The sequence below is a fragment of the Lithobates pipiens genome, unplaced genomic scaffold (genome assembly GCF_037356315.1).
Source record: "Lithobates pipiens isolate NorthernLeopardFrog02 unplaced genomic scaffold, aLitPip1_a1.2 Scaffold_23, whole genome shotgun sequence".
NCBI classification, from domain to species: domain Eukaryota; kingdom Metazoa; phylum Chordata; class Amphibia; order Anura; family Ranidae; genus Lithobates; species Lithobates pipiens.
The window spans coordinates 53,084,467-53,106,656 of NW_027507785.1; the positions used below are offsets into that span (position 1 = coordinate 53,084,467).

Consider the following 22,190-nt stretch of genomic DNA (forward strand, 5'->3'; position numbering starts at 1 on the left):
CACAAACAGAGCTTTTTTTTGGTGGTATTTGATCATCTCTGTGGTTTTTATTTTTTACGCTATAAACAAAAAAAAGAGCGACAATTTGGGGGAAAAAAAAATTATTTTTTTACTTTTTGCTATAATTATCACCAAAAAAATATATGAAAAAAAAATTTTTTCCTCAGTTTAGGCTGATATGTATTCTTCTACATATTTTTGGTAAAAAAAAAAAAAAAAAGCGCAATAAGCGTATATTGATTGGTTTGCGCAAAAGTTATAGCGTCTGCAAAATAGGGGATAGATTTATGGCATTTTTATTATTATTATTATTATTTTTTACTAGTAATGGTGGCGATCTGCGATTTTTATCATGACTGCGACATTATGGCAGACACGTGGGACAGTCTTGACACATTTTTGGAACCATTGGCATTAATACACTGATCAGCGTGATTAAAAATGCATTGATTACGGTAAAAATGTCACTGGCGGTGAAGGGGTTAACACTAGGGGGCGGTGAAGGGGTTAACTGTGTAAGCTGGGAGGTGATTCCAACTGAAGGGGGGAGGGGACTAACTACAGGAAGTGACTGATCGTGGTTCTTAGCCAATAGGAAGACACGATCTGTCACTCCTGTCAGAACAGAACAGGGAAGTGCGTGTTTACATACACTCATCCCTGTTCTGTGTCCCCAGCTCACGATCGCTCGTGGCTGTGCGGTCACCGCGACCGTCGGCCACGAGCTTTGGCACCCCTGCTGTGCACGTACAGTAAATGTGATTTCGTGCAGGGGAGCCAACCTGCCTCAGTAAAACTGCGCCGGCTGGTCCGGAAGCGTTTAAGGTGTTACTAAACCCACAACAGTAAAATCGGTCTGTATACACAGTAAATCATGCTCGTCATACTCACTGTGGAACCTAAGGGGTTAATCCTCTGCATTCTGTAAAAAGGCTGTTTGAGCCTGTCTTCTCTGATCCTCCCCTTCTTCCACTGTCTTCAATCCATCTCCTAAATCAGGGATCTGCAATTAGCGGACCTCCAGCTGTTGCAAAACTACAATTCCCATCATGCTTCTGCCTCTGGGTGTCATGTTTGTGGCTGTCAGAGTCTTGCTATGCCTCATGGGAGTTGTAGTTCTGCAGCAGCTGGAGGTCCGCTAATTGCATATCCCTGTCCTAAAGGAACTGAGCCTTGGGGGCACTCTGCACATGCTCAGTTTGGAGTGTATAGCTAGAGAGCTTTTTTTTTTTTTTACACTTGGGAGAGTGCATGTGATCAGCACAGGGCCAATCAGCACTGTCCAGACAGAGGGTCAGGGGTCCTGCAGCCTCATAGCATAATCAGGGAAGAATGATAAAACTCCTCCTACAAGCTTTAACCAGACACTGATAGAAGTCACAAGACTGCTCTATACTGCTGATGAGAAAAGGTATTTATCAGTTTATATTTACTAAAATGATTGCATTTCTATGTTCTGTGTACTGTGGGAGATCAGATATAGTGAGTGCAAGCTCTTGGGTTTAGTAACACTTTACGTCCCAATAACTGCTTGACAGCGCACTGCGAATATCAGTTCCTTGGCTAGTTGCGCAGATAACGACATATCTATCTGAGGATATAAGGAATGATCCCATTTACATGCAAACTCGCAGCGTTCATTAATGATCCGGTATAGGAAAGATTAATAACCCCCCCGGTGCTGATGTATTGGAAATCATTTTCTATATTGTCCGAGTAGCTTTTTGTTTGTACAGTCCCATCCCTTTGTGTTTGGGGACGGGCGGCGCGCTGTGAATTATGATGCGTTTAGCGGTTTCCTCGGAGAGCCCGGAGCCTGGGGGCTTGTTTTCCCCCCCAAACTGGCCATCATATGCGGGAATCCACCGCCACCTCCGAGCGCCCCCCCCCCTTCCCCTCGTTTATCATCCTTCCCTGCAGAGGAGATGGTGAATTAATTAGACATCTATTATCATTGCGGCATCAATCTCCCCTTCCATTCTTCCTGCTCCGTCTTCCAGTCCCTGCGGAAGGATTAGTTCTGTTGTTTCAGTGATTTATTGCCTCTGCTTCCCGTGACTTCTGCCCAGGGGCATTCTGGGACATTGCCTGGCATTGCAATGCGTGCAAACCCGCTGCCCTGTACCCGAATATTAACCTGACGTGAGAGACATTTGTGGTCTTTTCTTCCTCAAAGTTATAATAAACCCTCTGAATTTAGCACATCGAGCGCAATAAAATATACATTCCCCCAGCATACTATATGGTCAAATTCTTACCCCAAGCACTTATGCCGCGTACACGCGATCGGACATTACGACAACAAAATCCGGGGGATTTTTTCCGACGGACGTTGGCTCAAACTTGTCTTGCATACACACGGTCACACAAAGTTGGTAGAAAATTTCGACCGTCAAGAACGCGGTGACGTACAACACGTACGACGAGCCGAGGAAAATTATGTTCAATAGCCAGAGCGGCTCTTCTGCTTGAGTCCCAGCATGCGTGGAAATTTGTGTGTCGGAATTGTGTACACACGATCGGAATTTCCGACAACGGTTATCGGAAAATCTGGGAATCGGATCTCAAATTTTGTGCGTCAGAAATTCCGATGGAAACTCTTCGATGGAGCCTACGCATTTCCGACAGCAAGCTCCGATCGCACATTTGCCATTGGAAAGTGTGTACGCGGCATAACAGTTTACAACATTCAATGCTGCTGGCTCCAGGGAGGGGCAGGGGGAGGCAGCTGCTCTGGGCGCTGTGGTATTGAGAGGTGGGGGCATGATTTGTTTTGGGAAAAGGAATTTGGGGGGTGGCAGGGGGTAAGAATTGTTATAGGAGGAGAAATTTGGGGGGGGGGGGGTAGGAGTGGTGATTTGAGGGGATTTGTGTTGGGGGAGGAGGAGGGTTGCTAGAATATGGTAGAGGGGGCAGGGATTTGTGCTAAGAGAGAAACATTTTTGGGGGGGTATATGTGCTAGGAGGGGAGATTTTGGTGAGGGGATTTGTGCTAGGATGGGGGATAGGAGGTGCTGGGGGCATATAGGAAGAGAGAGGATTTGAGCTGGGAGGCAAAGATTTTTGCTGGGATGGGGGATTTCAGTAGGTGGTGGATTTGTGCTGGGAGGAAGGAGAAATTTAGGTTTAGTATGTAAGCATGCAGGTTAGTAATCTGGAGGGGGGGGGGGGATTTTGCCAACACAATTTGGCCTGTTCACCCTGGGCTCTAGATGACCTTGTCCTGGCACTGGTTGGCACTCTGTGCTGCTTCCCAGGACTCCGGTCTTTACAGGAAAGGGTTACGAGTGGACAGTGCCAGTCTGTTTGGAGGAGGGAGGAGCCTTGTATCCTATATTAGGGGGCTGTGTGTTTCTGTTGATACACACCAGTGTAGGGCAGGGGTGTTTAACCTGCGGCCCTGTGGAGCCCTGTGATGTGGCCCTTGACCTCAAACCAGGGAAACTTCTATTGTACCCTGCAGGTTTGGTGCGCTTTCTGAGCTCCTATATGCAGAAGTTTTGCTGCGCTTTCAGAAAGTGCACCACACTTGCAAGACAAAACAATAAAAGTTTATGGCAAAGAGCAGCTAATTCACAGGAAAGCCGCAGGTGCCCTGTCCTGCGCCCGCCGTGCGGGTAAGCCGCAGCACATCAGTGTGAAAGCTGCCCCATAGGGGGCTCAGGACAGTAAGGTCTCATTTAAATTTGCGGTTTGGGGGTCAGTAAACCCCCATAGGTGAGACGGGTTTTTACCACACATACCCAACCTCTGGTGTAGCGTCAGAGGTGGCAGTGGTGACCCCGCCCCATCCTCCAAGGGGCCCGTGCAAACCTCCCTGTCGCATTCTGTTTTACACTTGGAAGGGAGGAGCAACATATACAGGAACCAATTCTTTCCATTTTCCTCCTGCAACTGCTTAAAGCCGGCTTCTCCCCCTCTCCCTCTTGCCGGCATTCAGTGGCTGCAGGCAAAAAAATGTTCATTATGCTATTAAAAAAATAAAATAAAAAATCTGAGCCATTTAATTTCATTGTGGCCCTCAACTGATTACCAAATAACTTAAAGTGGAACTTCACCCAAAAGGGGAAGTTCCGCTCTTCTCCCTCTTCCTCCTTCAATTTTTTTTTGTTGGGGGGGGGGAAGGGGGGGAGCAGGTACCTGTTTTTGACAGATACCCACTCCCTCCCACTTTTGGCCAGATTGCCTTGTAGTCTTCTGGGACATATGGTCCTAGAATGCTGCTTGACCAATCAGATAGCGTAGCGCGGCTTGTGCATGTGCAGTGAGCAGCCGGCTGCCCACAGTTAGTATGCCGTCTCCGAGGACCGAAGCATGGTGAAGAGACCTGGATGCAGGTGAGTGTCTAATTATTAAAAGTTAGCAGCTAAAAGGTTGAGCACCCTTGGTGTAGGTTGACACAACTCTGGCCCCTGCATACAAAGGTGGCTCCATAGGACGCTGCAAGAGAAAGGAGCCACCCTGAAACAGGAAACCTGGGACAATGGTCATGGCACCAACTTAAACTGGAGCATAGCCAAGGATTGAAAGATAAAGAAGCTGCGTGGTCAGTGATTTAAGTGTTTGTAAACCCTCCCTAGTGACTTTTAACTATAGGTAAGCCTAGAATAAAGCCTATAGGTAGTGGAAATACCTCCTAAACGTGCGCCGAGATATTTCATTTGTAGTGTGCCGATGATGTAATTGGCGCATGCACTGTGAAGAAATGGGCCTCCGTGGTGTTTCTTCCCCCAGCGCGTGCCGTTACTGAAGATGGACGTCGCGCAGTTCCGGCCGTCACAGAGTCGGAAGTCCGCAGGCCCCCGGAAGGAAGAATGGGGCGAAGTGGCGACAGCTTCCCCTTCTACCTCCGACCACAGCTGGTTCCCTTTCCGGCTCAACCACTACTTCTGGTTGGACTACAAGCCAGCAGTCCCATCCCTATGCTTCTCTCCCACTCCTGGAAAGGCTCTCAGGCAGCCTAGCAGCCCAATGTCCCCGGGATAGGCCTTAGGCTTCCAGCCCAGCAGCCCAGGGCAGCACAACACACGTCCACCCAGACAGCCGTCAAGGTGGCACCGAACCCTGATCACCTGACTCCACCCAAATAAAAAGGCCAAGGGACCAAAGAAAATCCCTGCCCATTGGCTGACACGCCCCATTCATTCATGTCTGAGCTTGCAAAGCCCCTGTGTTATCTAATGACACTAGCATAGTGCCCCCCAATGACAGAAGAGAAAGGGTGCAACAAGTCCAGATTTAGAGAGGAATCAATTGGTCTCCTAACAATTGGCCAAGGCAACTATCGCCTGGCAACTAAATTTCATAGCAACCTTGCCTAAACATCAGGGGGCTACACGTAGATTTAAATGAAAGAAAGAAGCTGGTGGCACACCTTGAATCCACCACATGTAAAGTTTTAGGGCCCATTCACTCTTCAGCAATTTGAAGCTCCTTTGAAGCTTCACCAGAAGGTCTCCCAACACTAGAATTTCCCTTATATTCAATAATGTCCCTTCACACCTGAGCACAGAGCTTGTAACTTGTCACTCAAAAAAAGTAGGTGAGCTGCTTTTTTGGGCATACATTTTGGGTCCAATAGACTTTGATGGGAGCACCTAGAAAACACATTTTTCATGCCTAGTAACTAGTTTTCAATTGACTAAAAATAAAAAAATTAATCACTCACGCCTGAAACATGTCCAAAGACGAGCAGCTGTGTGAGTGTGTGATTGGCGCCATGTTGTTCTGGAAAAGCAACCTAAAGCCCCAAAGCTGTGTGTCACCTAGGACTGGGCTTAATAGCAGGTCTCTATGATTATACCCAGGTTTTGGTTCAGGTCCTCCCAGATGGGGCTTTGTGTTGCTTGTCCAAAACAATACATTTTGCATTGAGTTTTTTCTTCTTTTTTTTCTTTTGGGTGCACTGGTAGCATGGGGAGAGGATGAGCCCCTGCTTGGATATTGCACCTGGTCAGCCAGGGGGGTGACCCAGCATGAAGGGATTGTGAGCGATATCTACGATTAAGCACTGTTTTGGGTTAAACGTGTCAGAGGAGAATGAGTTTTTCCTCCCCGGCAGGTCTTTGTGTTGCCTTGTCCGGAACAATAAAGCTTTACATGCATTGGATCTTTGAGTGTGACACCGGATTCCAGTGGCGTAACTAGAACCTTCAGGGCCCCGATGCAAGAAACCATGAAGGGCCCCCCTGAACCCCAGCCAGGGCCCTTCCGTCCGAGTCCGGCAGTGGAACTCCAGGGCGTGGTCACAGGTATGACCTTTGTGAGCCCTGTAGTTCCACCACTGGTATCAGTAGTTTTTTTTTTTTTTTTTTTTAGGTGCCCCATTGGGGGACTGTCCCTAGGCAGGATGGGGTCCCCGTCCCCAGAAAAGATGAGGTCCTTTTCTCCAGGGCAGATTAAGTTACTGCCCCCAGGTGAGAAGGGGTCCCTGTCCCCAGGGGAGGTGGGGGTCCCTGTCCCCACGTGAGAAGTGGTCCCTGTCCCCAGGGGGAGATGGAGGGGGTATGTAATGGTGTGTGGGGGATGGGGTCCTCTCACTCACCATCATCAATCATCCAGTGTGCTGGACGGGCGATCAGCATATCTCCCAGAAAGACCTTTCTTCATCTGTGTATGACGGGGGAGGAGGGGGGCTGGCAGACAAGCCTGCAGTGTCCTCCGGGGAGCCGGTGTTCTGCCGTATAGTGTCCGGCCATGAAATAGTGTCCGCCCCGTACTGTGCATGCGCAGTATGGAGCAGACGAAGCTTCGGAAAATCTCCGAAGCTGAAGGGCGCCTGCGCCGTGAGTGGAGGTGGTAGCCCCACCATCCAAGCGGACATAGGGTTGTGAATATTAGAGGGCCCCTCGCGGGCGAGCTTCGCTCGCCATGCTTCGGGCTCGGCCTCACTGCCCTCGGCTCTTTTTTATTCCTACTCTATGTCCACTTGGATAGTGGGGATAGAACCTGGACTCCCGGCGCAGGCGTCGTTCATCCTCGGCAATTTTTGGAATCTGTGTTGCTGTGTACTGCGCATGCGCAATACGCAGCGGACACTATCGGATGGAGGAGGTTGTATGACAAAACACCGGCTCTCATAGGGCTGCACTGCATCTGTATGCTTAAAGTTTGTTTACCCGGGAGAAGTATGCAGTGTGGGCTGGACTCGGGGGGTGGGACTCTGCCTGAGGAGAACAGACATCGGACTGAGCGGCAATGCATGGAGCAGGAGAGGGGTACTCTGAGGAGCCGGCCGAGGACACAGGTCATGCGGGGAATGCACAACTAAAGAGCAGCCAATGCGATAGTCGAGCATGGAGCTCTGCTAGTCACCCTCCACCTCCAGCCACTCGTGTGCATGGTGCACTGGTACCCCTAGCTGCCTATGCTGCTGCCGGCCATATGTAGAGGGGGCTGCATGGGCCTCCTGCATCACAGGGCCCGGTTGCGGTCGCAACTGCTGCACCCCCTATAGTTACGCCCCTGCCGTATTCTTTCTATTGGATCTACTGATCGTTTGGGACGAGTTGGAGCTTCAGCTTGGCCATAGCACCAGGTCAGCCAGGGTGGTGACCCAGCATGAAGGGCTTGCGAGCAGAAAATAACTTTTGTTTGAATTGTTTATATGGACCAGTGACAGCAATGGAATAGCTATAATGTGCAGTGGCATTGTGTATTAAAGATGTACAGAAACTTTATTTTAATCTTTTTATTTATTTATTTTTGTTCCTCTTTTCAGCCAGCAGAAAACCGGGAGAACCTCTGATAATCTCTGACATTAAGAAGGGCAGTGTCGCACACAGGTGGGTATTGCAAGCGATGCGTGAGTTTGATAGATTTTTCTAGGCAGTGAGGCAGCACTAAACCGAAGCAGTGATATATTGTAGGAGACAGTTGTATAGGATCACAGTCCGAATAATGAACTCCTCGTCTTCTAGAGGAACCCTTCTAAATAATGTTCAGGACTCAGGGAACCCCTGCTAAGAATTATTCTTTCTACAGCACACAGGCCACTCATGTAAGCCGTAACTTGAGAATAAATAGAAGAAAAGCAATGTGGTGTACCCCCCCCCCCCCCCCATCCCCGTCGCTTGGTGGGTTAATCAGTCGGTCAAACCCTCCACCCCACCCCCTCCGGTTGCTCGGTTGGTTGATCAGGCGGTCAAACCCCTGTCGCTCAGTCAATCGTCTGTCCGTCCATCAGCCCTGCACTTACCTCATCCAGGCCACTGGCAGCTTCGGCGGCTTCCCCCTGCTCCCGGCCAATACGGTCGCTTCATCTTTCGGCCAATCGGGTATTAAGACCCACTTCCTGATTGACCGGGAGGAGAAGCAGGAAGTCAATAACTAATATTAATTTGCTATTGTCACACAAGTGGGTGGGCTTGGGGTGCAGTGCTCTGTGCCCAGAGCCCACCATTTTTTTTAAGCCAATTAGAGCCTCTAATCATGTGAAATTAAAAAAAAGAATTAAAAAAACCCCATAGAAATCCAAGTATCTGGCGCCCTCCATGTAGATTAGGGGAGCGGTGCCCTTGGCCCTGTATGGAGTGGCCGCCAATGGTAGTGGCCCCTTACACCGGAGGCACGTGTAGTGGCCCTTTACATTAGAGGCACGTGTAGTGGCCCTTTACATTAGAGGCACGTGTAGTGGCCCTTTACATTAGAGGCACGTGTAGTGTCCCCTTACATTAGAGGCACGTGTAGTGGCCCCTTACATTAGAGGCACGTGTAGTGGCCCCTTACATTAGAGGCACGTGTAGTGGTCCCTTACATTGTAGGCACGTGTAGTGGCCCCTTACATTGGAGGCGAGTGTAGGGGCCCCTTACATTGGAGGCGAGTGTAGGGGCCCCTTACATTGGAGGCGAGTGTAGGGGCCCCTTACATTGGAGGCGAGTGTAGGGGCCCCTTACATTGGAGGCGAGTGTAGGGGCCCCTTACATTGGAGGCGAGTGTAGGGGCCCCTTACATTGGAGGCGAGTGTAGGGGCCCCTTACATTGGAGGCGAGTGTAGGGGCCCCTTACATTGGAGGCGAGTGTAGGGGCCCCTTACATTGGAGGCGAGTGTAGGGGCCCCTTACATTGGAGGCGAGTGTAGGGGCCCCTTACATTGGAGGCGAGTGTAGGGGCCCCTTACATTGGAGGCGAGTGTAGGGGCCCCTTACATTGGAGGCGAGTGTAGGGGCCCCTTACATTGGAGGCGAGTGTAGGGGCCCCTTACATTGGAGGCGAGTGTAGAGGCCCCTTACATTGGAGGCGAGTGTAGAGGCCCCTTTCATTTGGGAAAGGGGGCAGTGCTCAGTTACAATGGTGGTCAGTGGGAGAAGGACCCTCATACATTGATGGTCAGTAGGAAAGAGCCTCATTATACTGGTGTCTGGTGGGAAGAATGCGCCTTACAGAGAGTTTAAAGGATTGTTGGTGTTAATGGTAATTTATCTGAGAGGCAGAAATTGCCAAGTGAACCATCTAGCAACCTCTAAAGCTGAGATACACAACCTCGGCACTCCTACTGCGGTGAAACTACAAATCTTATCATTCCTCTGCCTCTAGGAGTCAGGCCTACAGCTGTCGGTCTCTAAATTCCTCATGGGTCTTGTTCCACACCAGCTGGAGTGCTGAGGTTGCCTATCCCCGCTCTAAAGAAACCCTGGGGGGTCCAAGTGACTAGAAAGCCAGATTTAAAGTGGCACCACACCAATATAAAAACATTCCCCTGACCACTCCGGACATGTGCATATGTAGTATTAATAAAGTAAAAATCAGTTGCATGCAAATGGTGACATTTTGAGGTCATTTATCTAATGCAGAAATGTATCCTCTCCCTCTGCAGAACTGGCACCTTAGAGCCGGGTGACAAGCTATTGGCCATCGACAACATCCGTCTTGACAACTGCTCAATGGAGGATGCTGTGCAGATCCTGCGGCAGTGCGAGGAGCTGGTCAAACTGAAGATTCGGAAGGATGAAGACAACTCTGGTATGAAACGTTTTGCTTAAAGTTGTTTGTGGTGTACAGACTGCCATATTCCGCATAGAGCCATTGCGGTCCCTGATATAAATATTAACCGTATCCATCTTTCTGAGAATTTCAATCAGAAAATATATCTTTTTTGTTTTGTTTTGTTTTTGTTTGTTTTTTTAACTACATTGGTGCATTTTGGCTGGACAGCTTTTTCAATATCTGTATACCCTGTTTCCCCAAAAATAAGACCTAGCATGATTGTCGGTGATGGCTGCAATATAAGCCCTACCCCCCTAATAAGGCCTAGTTAAAGTCCTTGTAGGTCTTAATTGCAGGGTAGGGCTTATTTTCAGGGAAACAGGGTAGGGCTTATTTGGGGGGGGTAGGGCTTATATTGCAGCCATCACCGACAATCACGTTAGGTCTTATTTTCAGGGAAACAGGGTAATACCATTGGGATCAGAGAGTGCTGTATGCTTCTGCCCAGACATAAGAGAGTTCTCTGTGATCTCACCCAAGCATCGGAGTGCTGTGTGACCCTGCCCAGCCATCAGAGTCTGTGCATGGTCCTGCCACCAGACGGTTCTTTCTTATCCTCCCAGGCATCATAGAGTGCTGTGTAATGCCACCCAGCCATCAGAAAATGCTAAGTGATTCTGCTTGGCCACCAGAGAGTGCTGCCTGACTCCTTTCCAGCCACCAGAGAGTGTTAGGAGAGATTTAGGCAGTTTGGAGTGCTACACAATCCTGGCCAGCTGCTGGAAAGTGCTGTGTGATTATGCTCTCTATAATGTATTGGATTGGAGAACAAGATACACTTGCCTACCCCCCCCCCCACCCCCCAACAAGACCAGTCCCTGTTCCCTGTGTCAATCTCCCCCCTGTGGTCTTGTGTGGTGGACTATTCCTGGCGTCTTCAAGCCCATAGACCTGCTCTTGACATGAGGACGTCGGGAACAGCCCATCGCTGGATTGTGGGGGAGCCTCATTTGCCTGTAGAGTGGAGGAACAGGGGTGGGCATACAGCTTTCTCCTCTAACCCAGACAGAATGAGCCATTGGCTGTGCCTACAGTGCACAGGAAAACCTTTTTTTTTTTTGCCCGATGTTGGGCTTTAAAATGAGACCGGAAATAGTGGAAACCATTCAGCTACTGGGAGCAAAAAAAGAAAAAAGCTTTGAGTGAGCTAAAAGTCATCCAAAAGTCACGTAGCTCATTCACCTATCTTTTTCCAACCTCTGGAGCAGCTGCGCTTGCAGAGTGCACTCTCTATTTGCCTTTAGCAAATCAACCCCAAAATGTTCAATTAAACATGGATCAGGCTAACATGATGCCACTGAGAACCAGTTTACAGGTCCTACCTGTATAGTCATGTCTATTGCCTTTTCTCCAGCCATGTCTTAATAAAGCTGCTTTTGTTTTTTAGATGAGCAGGAGACAACGGGTGCCATTATATACACTGTGGAGCTAAAGAGATATGGAGGACCTCTGGGAATTACAATCTCAGGGACCGAAGAGCCATTTGATCCCATTGTCATTTCTGGTCTCACCAAAAGAGGACTGGCGGAGAGGTGGGTAACACATGGGGATGGGGATATCTGCCTACAGTCAAAATTTGCAAAACTTGCCATAGATGTTAAATCAATCTAGATTACTTTTTGTTTGCTAAAGTAAAGGTCTATATAGTAGAATCAGGACCTCCTTCCTCCTGCTGGGGATCCCTCTAGTGATATAAAGATCCATATAGAGGAAACAGGACCTCCTTCCTCCTGCTGGGGATTTCTCTAGAAATATAAAGATCTATATAGAGGAATCGGGACCTCCTTCCTCCTTCCTGCTGGAGATCCCTCTAGTGAAAGGTCTATATAGTAGAAAGAGGATCTGTTTCCTCCTGTTGGTGATCCATCTAGTGATATAAAGATCTATATAGAGGAATCAGGACTTCCTCCCTCCTAATAGAGATCCCTTTTGTGATAACTAAAGATCTATAGAAAAAGAGGTACAATCTGACTATAGTCAAAAATTGACCACCAAATATTACGGACTTTATAGGCTCAATATGGAAGACCACACCGTTTTATAAAATGCAATAAATGTATTATTCAACATTGTAAAAAAAAATGGAATATTAAAAACATAGGCACAGTTGCCTCCAAAATATCCACAAGGTAGTGTTGCAATTGCTCTATTTAGGGTACCGGAAGTCTAAACCTATCAATAAGTGTAGCTAAGTGACAAGCTTGACATATACTGTGTGCTTCCGGTAGCCAGGTCTGCCATGTCAATATTTTGCCAATCCATGGCTTCTTCAGGACCCAGTATGGCAAGGCAGAGCAGCACTAAACATATTTTGTGGAAAAAAGTGATATATATCGGCGAAAGCACCTAATTGGTGTGTCATGTGGTTCTGTCACATTTGGTGGCAGCAGTGGGATGCTTCCTGCAGTCTGGGATATCCAAACCTCCTCCGGCATCCAAGGCCTGGATAGCAGAAGAGGAGCTGTACAGATACCAGCCGCCATGGAAGAGAAATTCGGAAAGAGGTTGCGAGAGATGGGGACACAGCACAAGAGAACAGTGTCAGTGCATGTCCTGCTGGGATGATATGATTCTGTCCACTGGGAACTCTGAAAGGAAGTGCTAGCCTGTGAGCAGCGCTACCAGGGAAAAGTTCTCCCTTCCACCCAGGAAAGGTACTAATCGCAGTACGAAGTGTGAGTGCTGTTATTGGGGAAACAGCCGCACAAGGAGTGGACAGCTGAGTTAAGCCATGCTGGTCCAAGCAAAGATGCGGTTGGATGAGAGCTACAGAGCCCTCTGCTGGTATGTAGCCCAAGTGTGCCTGTAGACAGCAGACGACAGCCCAACAGAAGCCTTTGAGTACGGAGGCCTGGGGCTGTTATTTGAGGGGCTATCCAAGGACCCTGATTTTGGGAGCGATTTGGAGTGGCGTTTGGAGGAAATCTTGGGAGTACAGAGATCAGAGGCTGAATGTCTCGGAAGTCCTCTGGGCACAGAAAGATTTGGAGTTTCTAGCCATTCAAGAGTGGAGCTGGAGATTGCCTACAGACAGCTGCTAGACTCTGCTCAACAGCAGGTCTGGGCTGCCTTTGCCTAGGACTATCAGGAGGTACTAGCCAACAGCTCTTAAATCCTGTCTGAAGTATCGCCAATGGGGCAGAGCAACAGTGTGCTTTGCCCACCACCACCCACAGCTATGGAAGCGGAGCTCTTATGGCAGATGCAGCAAGTGTTGACTCTCCTGGACTATTCGGTTTATGCACTGGATGAGTTTGGATGGAAGAATGCGTCTGTCCAACAGCCAGATGACGGACTTAAAAATGAGCAGTGTAAATACAGAATATCAGCTGTCTTCAGGCCGGTCACATCACTCGCAGCCACTTTCCAGCTCTGATAGATGTCTTCTGTGGGAGGGGCAGTGATATCCCTCTGACATCAGAGGGAGATCACGTGGCCACTCGTCTCCTCCTCAGAAGCCCGCCCATCAGAGCTGGAAAGCGGCCGCCACTCTGGGTGGGTGGATCTACTACCCTAAGGTAGTGCGATTTTTTTATTTTATTTTTTTCTGCAACAACACAGTCAGTATTGATGGGGGGGAATGCCTCCCGCGGAGCTATTGTGTTCTCCCAACGGAGGGGGGGGGGGAGCTGGCCCTGCCACAAGAACACAAGTGATTATTGCTGGAGGCTATAGTCACTGGCAATGATCACATGAAAAATCTGACATGCTGGTTGTACCAAAGCTGTACAACAATTGAATTGGGTACAATCAGCCTGCCCATAGATGGTTTGAATCTCGGCCGGTCCCTGCTGAACCGGCCGAGTTTCTAACCATCTGTGGCCGGCTTTAGTTTGTTGAAAAATGAAAAAGTGAGCCTTCGCGCTACTATGGAAAAAGTGCAACTGAAGTGAATATAAATCTAAACAACTGATGATGAAAGTATATAAAATATATATATAAAAATATATAAAATCACAAAGTGCACGTGCAAATATATAGTGCAAAAATTGCAGCAAGACGGAATAGTGAACACAAAACTATCAAAAAAGTGATAACGGAGAAAAAGAGTCCTGCGCAAATGATGCCAATACTATATATATATATATATATAAATAAATCAAAATTAGCTAAGTGCAAAAGGGTTGACTGTGTTCCCTTTACAATTTTACATTCAATTTTTACTAGCGTACCTGTCGGTCTACTTTTAATCATTTGCCCTAGTGGTAATGTCAATCCAAAGGTTTCAATAATTTTCAGTTAAATCTAGTGGCCAGGGAAAAGTATGTCAACAAGTGGGTGAAAAAGTGATCTGGTTAAGAGGTGCCTCCTATCCTATCCTCAGCCCCCTAAAATATTGTGACCACTCCCGTTGTTTTCCAGGACTGGAGCCATCCATATTGGGGACCGCATTCTAGCCATTAACAACGTCAGTCTGAAAGGAAAGCCACTGAGTGAGGCGATCCACTTGCTGCAAATGGCGGGAGAGACGGTGACGCTCAAGATAAAGAAGCAGGCAGAGCGTAAGTGCACAATTTCTGTACCGTGGGCACAAGGGTGGCATTCCTTTTATAACAGTGGGAGACAAATTATGCCTCGTTATGCTTGCCTAGGTACAGCAACTATTTTATGTGCGGAAGAAATGTATTCAGGACGGTGGCCTATCTGTGCTAAAATAATTATTGGTGGGTGGCAGCCATTTTATACACCCTGTGCTCTAGCTGTACCATTGGCTCTTTCCAATGATCTTTCTCATTCTGAGGTCATCACATAGACACTTTTAATAAATTGAGAACATCCTGGAACCCCACAGTTCCAGGGTATTTATAATGTTTGTTTTAAAAGTAAACATTTAATACGTGACAAGGGATTCCCAGAGCTCTATGGGTGTTATTTCTACAGCGAGAGTACAGCAGTAACTGCCTGCCTGTTGGCTTTCTTTACTTGATTGAAATGTTCAACTGAGCCATCATTTATGAAGTGAGTTACTACTCTAAACTTGAAATGGCATTAACCTTTTGGCCTGCCTAGACTGGGGATGATTGTCCTTGTGTTCTAGTACAGTGGTCTCCAAACTGTGGCCTGGGGGCCGGATGCAGCACTTTGCTTGTCTTTATCAGGCCCTTGGGGCACATTTCTCCCACTGACACCAAAGATGGGGCACTATTCCTACCAATGACACCGACGATGGGGAACTATTCCTCCAACTGATACCAATAATGGGGCACTATTCCTCCAACTGATGCCAACAATTGGGTACTATTCTTCCCACTGATGCCAACAAAGGGACACTAGTCCTCCCATTAAAACCAATGGTGGGGTATAGCTTACTCCCATTGATGATAGGGAATTATCTACTCCCATCAGCCAAAGTCTGGCCACCTTAAAGCCTGAAGGACAGTAAACTGGCCCTTTGTTTAGAAAGTTTGGAGACCCCTGTTCTAGTAGAATGGTTGCTTTCTCTGGATTTACTCAATTTTTTTGGTGTCACATTGCAGGGCCCCAATCGCAAAAGCTCTCTGATGGAATGAACGAAGGAAGCGACCCAGAAGATGACCTAACTGACTCGCAGAAGACCAGCAAGCTATCCGAAATCTACTCCACTACAATCCCCAGTGTGGACAGTGCCCTCGAGTCGTGGGATGGCTCTGGCATTGAGACAGGATATAGCAGTCAGGGTAAGCTACATCCAAGTTGTTTAAAATTTCAAAAGCATGGTCTTTCCTTGCAATATAATAGTTTTAATGACTAATGAGATCCACACAGCCCTAGACAGTAGGCCGCTTTCAGCATTCAGCCATTTTAAGGGTTCTTCTGTTAATAACCAGTTACATCATTGTAACATTGGAAGAAACCAGGGCTCAAGTCCTGCGGGAACGCATGAGAACGGAGTTCCTGTACTTTTTCCACAACAGGAACTCAGTTCCCGTTAGCAGCCACGTCCTGCAAGACTTTGAAGTATGCGAGGTGTGTGGCAGGTGCTACACCAGCAGCTGCCGACACAGCTTGCAATAGTAAGTGCTGCACACCTGACCATTCAGGCATTGTCAGTAGGGGGCCCCATGACAGCTTCCGCTTCGATTTACCTGTCAATCACAGCTAGCTGACGGGTAGATCAGGTCTAGGTCTAGCTGATGGGTAGATCAGCTATTCTGCTCACAGGACATGCAGGGAGAGAGGTGAGCTGAGGGAGGAACATCAGTTTTGGGTGGTAAGCTGAGCACAATACCTGGCAAAGTTTAATGCCAGGAGGGAAGTTTATGTGGAAATATGTGAAGGGTTGGAATAGCAGCAAGTGTGTGTTGGAGCCCCTGCAGAGTTTGCAGCCCCCCAAGATAACATACATCTCCTAAGCAGGAACACATCACTATCTCCCCAAGCATTCTGTCCAGATAATGTGCAGTTCATTTATGACCTTTGCGTTTAACCCTGTGTTATCCAAACTCTGTTCAATGAAAAGTGTAAACTCGCCACATAAACACTCTATATACAAAATAAAATTCCCCAATAAAGATCAGAACATGATCTTCACATTTGCATGGAAGCACAATTAAATGAATGTTGATTATTCAGAGAATTACCGTATTTATGTTTATTGAGGATTGTTTTTTTTATGTACTAACAGTTAAGCTTCATACACACAATACCAAAATTGGATAAAAAATACCACGTTTGAAGCGTTCGTGCATATGAGCGTATAATTATTATTTTTTGGTGGGGGAGGGGATCTTGGGTGGGAGTTCCCACACTTTTTTCCCCAGGACTTGACCCCTGGAGGAAACCCTTGCTGTTCAGTGACTGACTGCCTTCAAGTGTAAAAGGTAACTAAGCTAGGGGGGGTAGCAACAGTATGTACAACCTATAGCTTCTTATCTCACCCCAGTCCTGTCTTCAGCTTGCTCATGGGACTTTAAATGAATATCGCCATACTGCTGTAATTCTTCCTAGACTCTGCTTGTCCTAAAACCGTCTTAAGTAATCCTTATAGGTTTCAAAGTGCCTGAAACATGTTTGGTCTGTGCCTTTTTTTTTTTCTCTTTCTGAGCACCCTTGGATTCCATGATCTCTGAGTCTGGCTTCTTAGAAATTGATGTGGAGCTCAAAAGTGAGGGGCCCCTGCATGCACCTCTGTATGAGTCAGAGAGTCCAAGTCCATTGCCTTCAGGAATTCAGGGATGGATGGATAGTTATATAGTTAGTCTGGTTAATGACAAGTCCTTCCAGTTCAACCAACAGAAGCGGAAAAAAAAACAATCTTATATATTCAATCCTATACCCAGTTCATCCAGAGGAAGGCAAAAAACCCCAACAAAGCATGATCCAATTTGCTCCAGCAGGGGAAAAAATTCCTTGCTTGATCCACCAAGAGGCAATCTGATATTCCCCGGATCAACTTTACCTACAGATATTAGTGTCCAGTTATATTATGTTTATCTAGGAAAAAATCCAGGCCTATCTTAAAGCACTCTACTGAGCTGGCCATAACTACCTCTGGAGGGAGTCTATTCCACATTTTCACAGCTCTTAGCCCTTGTACACACGGTCGGAGAATCCGTCGGAATGTGTCCTATCGGACCGTGTTGTCGGATAATCCGACTGTGTGTGGTATGCATCGGACTGATTCCGTCGGAATATCCGTCGGACCAAATTTTCAAACTTGCTGGAAATATTTTCCGACCAACTGGTCCGATCAGACATACTCCGATCATGTGTAGAGAATTTCGATCGGACAAAGTGCCACGCATGCTCAGATCAAATTCCTACATCAAAGCTATTGGCTACTAGCCTGAACGTAGCCCCATCGTAACGAAATTACGTCATCACGTTCTGAAAGATCGGATTTTTCGACAACTTTGTCCGACCGTGTGTATGCAACAGTTTCGGACAAAATCCGTCGGATTTGGTTGTTGAAATGTCTGACCGTGTGTACAGGGGCTTACTGTGAAGAAACCTTTCCGTATTTGGAGATGAAATCTCTTTTCCCCCAGATGTAAAGAGTGCCCCCTTGTCCTCTGTGATGACCTTAAAGTGAATAACTCAACAAGTTGTGGACCACTTATGTATTTATACATGGAGACCATATCCCCCGCCCTTATGTATTTATATATTGAGATCATATCCCCCCCCCCTTTATGTATTTATATATTGAGATCATATCCCCACCCCCTTATATATTTATACATGTTGATCATATCCCCCTTAATCTCCTCTTCTCAAGAGGGAATAGATTCAGTTCCTCTAATCTTTCCTCATAGCTGAGCTCCTCCACGCCTCTTATCAGTTTGGTTGCCCTTCTCTGCACTTTTTCCAGTTCCCCGATATCCTTTTTGAGAACTGGTGCCCAAAACTGAACTTCATATTCCAGATGAGGTCTTACCAATGATTTTTTCAGGGGCAAAATTATATCTGTCTCTCTGCAGTCAATGCCTCTTCTAATATAAGAAAGGATTTTGCTCGCTTTGGAAGACGCACCCAGAACCTTCTGCACCATTGTGGAACATGTGACTAAACCCTATCTTTGGAACTGGAAGTATCCACATTCATACTGGACTCACTGTTGAGGCAGCCAAGGAAGAGTAGAAAGATTTGTTTGGCACCTTTTAGTGTCTTCTCTTAACACAAATGCTGTCTTTCTTTCTATTTATTCACCCAGGGAACTTCATACATCAGGCTGTTGGTCTCTCTCTGCACCCACACGAGTGGAGAGCCAGTCGGCAGAAGATGAACACACCACCGGTAGAGCACAGGAAAAGCTATCCCTTCCTGGATGGAAGCTTCAATGAAGAGGAATGGGAAAAGCCAGCCCGGTATGTGTGCACATGCTATGCAGAAGGATATTTTAGTATGAGGCAGTGCCATGTCAGGGGCTTGAGACCAGTTGGGCAAATCTAGAAAAAGCTATTTTTTCATATTATCAACGTCGACTGTCTATTATTCTGAATATTGAAATGAAAACCCCACCCATTACTGTTTACTGAAGGACATTTCCAGGGCCGTCTTTAATATTGATTGGACCCTGGGCAAAAAACTTTTCTTGGGCCTCCCCCCCCCCCCCCCCGTGCAGTTTTGCTCTCCACCTGCTCTGACATACAATAAATAGCAGCCAGACTCAAAATCAGTTTACTAAATCAGATCAGGCAGCTATTGCAATTGGTTGTCAGAGGTTACAGTATCATTACCGCTCACTGACTGGTTGCTAGAGGTTACAGCACACATTATGGCTCACTGATTAGTTGCTAGAGGTTACAGCACATGATTTCTGTTTGTTGATTGGTTGCTAGAGATTACTGTGGATATGACCTCGGGGGGGGGGGGGGGGCATGATATATATATCAATGCCGCTGGCTGCCCCTATTTACATATGAATGCCGGTAATTTACATGTAAACACAGGGTCTGAAGGTGAGTCATCTGTACACAATAGGGCAGAGCTGGGCAGCATTAGTAGCAGCACTTCACACTGAGATATTGGGACACAGCACAGGACTAAAACCTCAAGGGATGAGGGAATTTAAACTGGGATAGTTGGCAAGTATGAGGCATTAGCTTTGGGCCCCACAACAATGGCAGGGCCCAGGGCAGCTGCCCCTTTTGCTCTGCCTTAAAAACGGCCCTGGAAATTTCTCAGAAGTGCATCAAAGATGCATTTAATTTTTAGATAAAGAGCCCTTTAACCCTACCCATCTGCAATCTGTAGATGAACGTTCCTCACATCCTGTGCCTGAGGGTACAGTTAGGGCCATAAATATTTGGACAGTGACACAATTTTCGCAAGTTGGGCTCTGCATGCCACCGCATTGGATTTGAAATGAAACCTCTACAACAGAATTCAAGTGCAGATTGTAACGTTTAATTTGAAGGGTTGAACAAAAATTCCTGATAGAAAATGTAGGAATTGTACACATTTCTTTACAAACACTCCACATTTTAGGAGCTCAAAAGTAATTGGACAAATAAACATAACCCAAACAAAATATTTATTTATTCAATATTTTGTTGCAAATCCTTTGGAGGCAATCACTGCCTTAAGTCTGGAACCCATGAACATCACCAAACGCTGGGTTTCCTCCTTCTTAATGCTTTGCCAGGCCTTTCCAGCCGCAGCCTTCAGGTCTTGCTTGTTTGTGGGTCTTTCCGTCTTAAGTCGGGATTTGAGCAAGTGAAATGCATGCTCAATTGGGTTAAGATCTGGTGATTGACTTGGCCATTGCAGAATGTTCCACTTTTTTGCACTCATGAACTCCTGGGTAGCTTTGGCTGTATGCTTGGGGTCATTGTCCATCTGTACTATGAAGCGCAGTCCGATCAACTTTGCACCATTTGGCTGAATCTGGGCTGAAAGTATATCCCGGTACACTTCAGAATTCATCCGGCTACTCTTGTCTGCTGTTATGTCATCAATAAACACAAGTGACCCAGTGCCATTGAAAGCCATGCATGCCCATGCCATCACGTTGCCTCCACCATGTTTTACAGAGGATGTGGTGTGCCTTGGATCATGTGCCGTTCCCTTTCTTCTCCAAACTTTTTTCTTCCCATCATTCTGGTACAGGTTGATCTTTGTCTCCTCTTTCCATAGAATACTTTTCCAGAACTGAGCTGGCTTCTTGAGGTGTTTTTGGGCAAATTTAACTCTGGCCTGTCTATTTTTGGAATTGATGAATGGTTTGCATCTACATGTGAACCCTTTGTATTTACTTTCATGGAGTATTCTCTTTACTGTTGACTTAGAGACAGATACACCTACTTCCCTGAGAGTGTTCTGGACTTCAGTTGATGTTGTGAACGGGTTCTTCTTCACCAAAGAAAGTATGCGGCGATCATCCACCACTGTTGTCTTCCGTGGACGCCCAGCCCTTTTTGAGTTCCCAAGCTCACCAGTCAATTCCTTTTTTCTCAGAATGTACCCGACTGTTGATTTTGCTACTCCAAGCATGTCTGCTATCTCTCTGATGGATTTTTTCTTTTTTTTCAGCCTCAGGATGTTCTGCTTCACCTCAATTGAGAGTTCCTTTGACCGCATGTTGTCTGGTCACAGCAACAGCTTCCAAATGCAAAACCACACACCTGGAATCAACCCCAGACCCTTTTAACTACTTCATTGATTACAGGTTAACGAGGGAGATGCCTTCAGCGTTAATTGCAGCCCTTAAAGTCCATTGTCCAATTACTTTTGGTCCCTTGAAAAAGAGGAGGCTATGCATTACAGAGCTATGATTCCTAAACCCTTTCTCCGATTTGGATGTGGAAACTCTCATATTGCAGCTGGGAGTGTGCACTTTCAGCCCATATTATATATATAATTGTATTTCTGAACATGTTTTTGTAAACAGCTAAAATAACAAAACTTGTGTCACTGTCCAAATATTTATGGCCCTAACTGTATATATTAATCTACGTTCTGCTTTTGACAGGTAGCAGTCAACACTATACAGATCTGCTGGCTGTGAAACTTGCCTGTCATAGACAGCTTCAGCCCCCACTAAGGATTAGAAACCAGTCAGTCGTTCTAAATCATGTCATTGCTATCTCAGCTATGCGATTCAAAAAGTAATAGTTTCTGCCTAAAGAGGCCATTGCGGTCTAAAGATGGTAGTGTGCCACTGTTTAATACTGTAATTGTCTGATGAAATTATAGCATTGAAAAGTAATATATAATTTTAAAACATAATAGCGCAGTGCTTGAATAGTTAGTGAGGAAAAAATTATTTGATCCCCTGCCGATTTTGTAAATTTTCCCACTGACAAAAAAAGAATCAGTCTATAATTGTAATGGTAGGTTTATTTTAACAGTGGAAGACAGAATAACAAAAAAAATATCCAGAAAACCGCATTTCAAAAAAGTTATAAATTGATTTGCATTTTAATGAGTGAAATAATTTTTTGATCCCCTACCTGTATAAAAGACACCTGTCCACAGATGTAATCAATCAGCTTCCAATCTCTCCACCGTGGCCAAGACTAAAGAGCTGTCCAAGGATGTCAGGGACAAGATTGTAGACCTACACAAGGCTGGAATGGGCTACAAGTCCATCGCCCAGCAGCTTGGTGAAAGGGTAACAACAGTTGGTGCGATTATTCGGATAGAAATATATATGGAAGAAACACAAAATAACTGTCAATCAATCTCAGTCCGGCGCTTCATGCATGATCTCACCTCGTGGAGTTTCAATGATCATGAAAACGGTGAGGAATCAGCCCAGAACTACAGTATACAGGATAATCTT

The 22,190-nt window shown here is 46.5% G+C and overlaps 1 protein-coding gene across 1 annotated transcript in view; it reads left to right on the top strand.

Moving 5' to 3' along the window:
- Positions 1–22,190, top strand: part of GRIP2 (glutamate receptor interacting protein 2) — a 293,045-nt gene that overhangs the window by 250,863 nt on the left and 19,992 nt on the right. The window contains exons 15-20 of the mRNA XM_077451617.1: positions 7,721–7,784; positions 9,816–9,961; positions 11,373–11,517; positions 14,348–14,487; positions 15,463–15,642; positions 18,618–18,771. Coding sequence (XP_077307743.1) covers positions 7,721–7,784; positions 9,816–9,961; positions 11,373–11,517; positions 14,348–14,487; positions 15,463–15,642; positions 18,618–18,771 — 829 coding nt within the window. The remainder of the gene's footprint in view (positions 1–7,720; positions 7,785–9,815; positions 9,962–11,372; positions 11,518–14,347; positions 14,488–15,462; positions 15,643–18,617; positions 18,772–22,190) is intronic.